Here is a 5,174-nt window from a genome sequence, read left to right on the forward strand (position 1 = left end):
AACCCTTTTTTTATTTTTCCAAAATTAAAAATCTCAATTGAAATAGGGATTTGAGAATTCTTAAAGTCAAATCCCCAAATCACTTTCTTGTTCTTTACCCAAAGTTAGAACCTTTTTTTTTTTTTTTTTTAATTGTTGCTTTTCATTCAAGAGTCATGAAGAGATATTTTTCTGAAATCTCAAATTCAAGTTTTATCGCACATAGTCAACCTAATCGGGAAGAAAATAATAATAAGTTAGGAGTATCATCACATTCTTCTCAAGAATTTGATTTAAATTCTTTAAAGACTGATCCAGATGAAAGAACTTCAATTTTAGAATTTCTTCCAAATGATCGTGACACGATTAGAAGAGCGTATCTTCTGAAAAAATCTTGTGTATCTCAACTACAAGAGTTTCCTCAAATGGAGATTTGTGGAGATATACGTCGTTTTAATCGTAAATGATATGGCGAATTTCCTGGCTGGTTGGAGTATAGTGTAAGTAAGATACAACTTATTATTTGTATTGTTATTTATTCAAGGAAAATAACAATCGTCAAGGTGGGGGTGAAGTATTTTCAAGTATGAGTTTTAGGAGTTGAAACAAAAAAGCTAGTCTGAAAACACATGTTGGTGGGATTAATAGCATCCATAATCAAGCAAAAAGAAAACGTGAAGATCTAATGTGGCGGAACAATCTATTCATGCTTCATTTGAGAAACAATCTAGTAAAGATAAGCATGGATATTGCATTCGATTGACAGCTACGATTGATGTATCAAGGCTTCTCGTGAGACAAGGATTGGCATTTCGGATCATGATGAATCTAAGTCATCACTTAACAAAGGTAATTTTCTTGAAATTCTTTCATTTTATGCTCAAAAGTGTGATGAAATTTATAAATTTGTGTTGAAAAAGGCTCCTCAAAATGATCAAACGACTTGTCTAAGAATTCAAAAAGAAATTGTGATTGCTTGCAAAATTGAAACAATTAAGGGTATCATAAAGGAACTAAATGGTGATTATTTTTCTATATTGGTTGATGAATCTTTTGATATCTCATGCAAGGAGAAAATGACAATTGTTTTACGATATGTTGATGATGGAGAATTTGTGATGGAGAGACTTCTTGATATTGTTCATGTCAAAAATACTAGTGCTTTATCTCTAAAAGATGCAATTGTCAATTTACTTTCTCAAAATTCCTTGAGTTTATCTTATGTGCGTGGACAATGCTATGATGGAGCAAGCAATATGCAAGGTGATATCAACGGTCTTAAAATGTTGATTAAGAAAGAAAGTAAATCAACTTTTTCTATTCATTATTTTGCTCATCAACTTCAATTGACTCTTGTTGGTGTTTCTAAAAGATGTCTTCAAGTAGGAGAACTTGTGCACTTGATTTCAGATATTTTTAATGTGTTGGGGTATTCTTATAAACGTATGGATGAATATAGAGAATATCAAAACACAAAAATTCAGGAGGCTTTTGATATGGGTGAGCTTAAAATCGATAAGGGCTTACATCAAGAACTTGGTATTTCTAGGGCCTGTGATACTCGTTAGGGATCTCACTTTAAATCTTTTAATTGTTTTATTCTTATGTTTGATACAATTATGGATATACTTGATAATATTATTGAAACTGCATATTCTTTGGATGAAAGATCTAGGGCTACAGGATATATTAGAGCTGCTCAAACGTATGAGGTTGCATTCATATTACATTTGATGAAAGAAATTTTAGAAATTACGAACAATCTTAGTACATGTTTACAAAAAATGAGCAAGATATTGCAAATGCCATGCTACTTAATAAACGGGATTTGTTTGTTTTTGAGGTGTCTATATTTTGTATCAAGCATAATATTGTGGTACCTATTTTTGATGAGTAGTATGTTAACTCTGGAAGATCACGGTGTAAATCTGCTGACTATACTGTCTTTCATCATTATCGTGTTGAAGTCTTTTGCAAAATAATTTATTGGCAATTGCAAGAACTTAATGATCGTTTTGATGAGGTGACAACTGAGTTGCTTTATGGTGTTGCTTGTTCGAATCCGATAGACTCATTTTTAAATTTTGACATCCAGAAAATAATGAGAATGACTGAATTATATCCTGATGACTTTGATGAACTTATTCTGTGTGCACTTAAGAATCAGCTTGCAAACTACATTATTGATGTTCGTGACATCGATAAAAGGTTCTCTAATTTAAATGGGTTTTGTGATCTTTCAAAAAAATTGGTTCAGACAAAAGAGCATTCCTGTTATCTTTTTATATTTCGTTTGGTGAAATTTGCGTTGCTTCTGCCAGTTGCCACTGCATCAGTTGAAAGAGCCTTTTCAGCAATGAAGTTTATTAAGAATGAGTTGCGGAGTAGAATGAACGATGACTTTTTGAGTGGTTGCATGGTTCCTTTTGTGGAAAAAGATGTGTTTAATAATGTTTCAATTGATGATATTATTTTGTCTTTTAAAGCAATGAAACCTCGTCGAGTGGTATTGTAAATGTGCTTGAGAAGTATTGATAGTGATTTCTTTTTGGGGTTTTAACTTTTCACTCTAGTTCTCGTTGATACATTTTATAGGACTAATATTTTATTTACATAGCACCCTAGTTGTGGTTGAAACTTTGTAAAGGGTTAACTTTTTGCTTAACTTATTAATTACTCTTATTTAAATTTAAGTATTTTATATCTATAGACTATATACTATTACATCCCTTGAAATTATATTTTGTTGACGTATTCACATATGTGTATTTATATTTTTTCGAACCCCCTGAAAAAATTTCTGAATGCGCCACTGCCATCAACCACTTGGAACTTCTGGTGGTAATGTATATGTGTATATATTTATGTTTACATTATTATATTTAAGTGTGAAAGATTTTTGAAAAGTTATTTGAACTTTTACACTTTATTAAAAATCTCACAATAGATAAAATTTTAATAATCAAACGTTACACGTGTAAGACACGTGCGGTTAGAGTAGTGTATATATATATATATATATATATATATATGTATGTATGTATGTATGTATGAATGTATATGTATGTAAAATGTCATTTATAAAGGCCCTTATTTTTCTAATATAAGCTTTTATTTTTAATAATTAACTTTATTTTAAAAATTTAATATAATCATGTAATTATATTTGTGCAACGTCAAACTATATACTTGTAATTACACTATTATTATATTAGGACAAAATAAATAGATAATAATAATTACTTGTATAATTACGACTCTAATAATTACACTAATTTCAATTAAAAAATATCTTTCTAAACAGAACCCCACTAAAATAATGCGTTCCTTGTAACATGTGGAATTGGAAACTAATTCCTTGTCCCGTAAAAGAGTTTTCAAAATTATCGTGTTAATATTTGTTTGATTGTTTCCTTCTTGGGAAATTAACACTTTTAATCCCTCAAATATTAAAAATGCTGATTTTGATCTTTATGATTTTCAATTTAACTATATTTAATTTAAATGAATTGATATTTTCGCTATTGAATCTTATGGCTATATCTACTCAAATTTAATGAATTAAGTGTATCAATATATGTTAATGGTTTATTGTTACTATATATTTCAAGGTAATATAATTCTAAAAATAAGCTAAAAGTTCACATATTTGGTTTATAAAGGGACTAAATAGATACATTTATTTAATTGAAGGTTAAGTTTGCTTAGCTAAATATTTTATAAGAATCAAAACCAGAATTTATTTATAATCAAGGGATCAAAATACAATTATTTCTTAGTTTATTTTTGAAAAGATGTTTTCCTTGTAGTCCATTATTATGTTATAATTCTCTTTATATTTCCTATCTTCATAGACATACCATTTATCGGGTACTCAGAAAGTATATAACTTATTATTACAGGGGCAATAAAGTGACGGTTTCAATTGTTGATCGTCATACATATTATGTATGGTAGTTATCCGTTGTCTGATTAGTTCGAGCCCAAACTTTAAAAATAAGAATAATAATTTTTTAATTTAAAAAGTTTAATTTGTATTATATCCTTTTATTTCATAATTAATAAAATCTAATGACACGTCAAAATGAATTGTTTATAAATTTTTATTATTATTAAATTTGGCAAAAATTTAATAATGAAAAATATAAAGATTAATTTAATTGACTTTCTTATTCATAGTTATAGTATTTTTAATTTTGACATACTTCTTATGAAATTATTTTCCTCCATAAAATAAAAAAGTAATTTTCATTACATTACCTTAATTAAATAGTATCAATTTAATATAAGTTTTTGATTATATAAATATTCAGTTGTCTTAAATTTGATTTTTAAAAAATTATTAAGATCATCATCATAAGATAAAACACATTCATTACAAATTAGTGATAAATGTTAAAAATAAAATATAATATAAATCAGAGAAAGTAAAAAGCTAAAAAAAATTATAAAAATTTGTTACTCCTTCATCTCAAATTAAATGTCTTCTATTTTGATATGTCCCAAAAAGAAAGTTTTTTTTTCTATATTTAGTAAGTTTTTAAAATTTTAACGTTCTACATGACAAGTCTAAGACCACAAAATTTAAAAATTACGTACTTCATTCATCTCATATTAGTTGTCCATATTATAAAAAATAATAGCCTAAATTATTTGTCAATTTGCAAAACAAAAGAGAATTAATTAAATTTTTTTATTTTACCCTTACAATTGAAATTCTTTTTGAAGTGTATGCAAGTTTATAACTTTTTCAAAAAAAAAATAAAAAAAATCATAAAATTACTCTTATTATTTATGTAAGGGCATGTGAAGAAGAAAATAGATAACTAATATGAGATAGAAGCAATGCACTTTTAATTTAAAATCACAAAATTTAAAAACTTTAATTGAAATGGAAGGAATAAAATGTTATAGACTCAAAATACACCAATTATACATATTTATGTAAAAATAAACTTAAAAGAAAAAGAATCAGAGTGTTGAACAAAATAAGAAAAAGACAAAAGAAAGAAATGATTGTAAAAAAAAAAAATAGAAAAGACAAAAGAAAGAGCTACATAAAGCAATATAAATAGATAAAAAAAATTGTGAAGGCTATCAAAACTTGATATCCTTATAAGTATAATATCGGCTAATTGTTTGAATGATCATGAATTTTTCTTCAAATGATGAAATGAGAAACATTATATGTTTTA

At 26.8% G+C, this 5,174-nt stretch overlaps 2 protein-coding genes across 2 annotated transcripts; both read left to right on the forward strand.

Annotated features, from left to right (window-relative positions):
- The first annotated feature begins 447 nt into the window (after window positions 1-447).
- On the forward strand, window positions 448-1,547 carry LOC124888833 (zinc finger MYM-type protein 1-like). The gene is made up of 3 exons (XM_047400120.1): window positions 448-479; window positions 660-828; window positions 900-1,547. The coding sequence occupies exons 1-3, from the start codon at window positions 448-450 to the stop codon at window positions 1,545-1,547; spliced, it is 849 nt and encodes a 282-aa protein (XP_047256076.1).
- Window positions 1,548-1,598: 51 nt separating this feature from the next.
- LOC107846544 lies at window positions 1,599-2,494 on the forward strand. Its single transcript, XM_016690903.1, has 2 exons — window positions 1,599-1,691; window positions 1,877-2,494. Exons 1-2 carry the CDS (start codon window positions 1,599-1,601, stop codon window positions 2,492-2,494), a joined length of 711 nt encoding a protein of 236 aa, XP_016546389.1.
- The last annotated feature ends 2,680 nt before the right edge of the window (window positions 2,495-5,174 follow it).

This window comes from Capsicum annuum, chromosome 11 (genome assembly GCF_002878395.1).
Source record: "Capsicum annuum cultivar UCD-10X-F1 chromosome 11, UCD10Xv1.1, whole genome shotgun sequence".
NCBI lineage: Eukaryota > Viridiplantae > Streptophyta > Magnoliopsida > Solanales > Solanaceae > Capsicum > Capsicum annuum.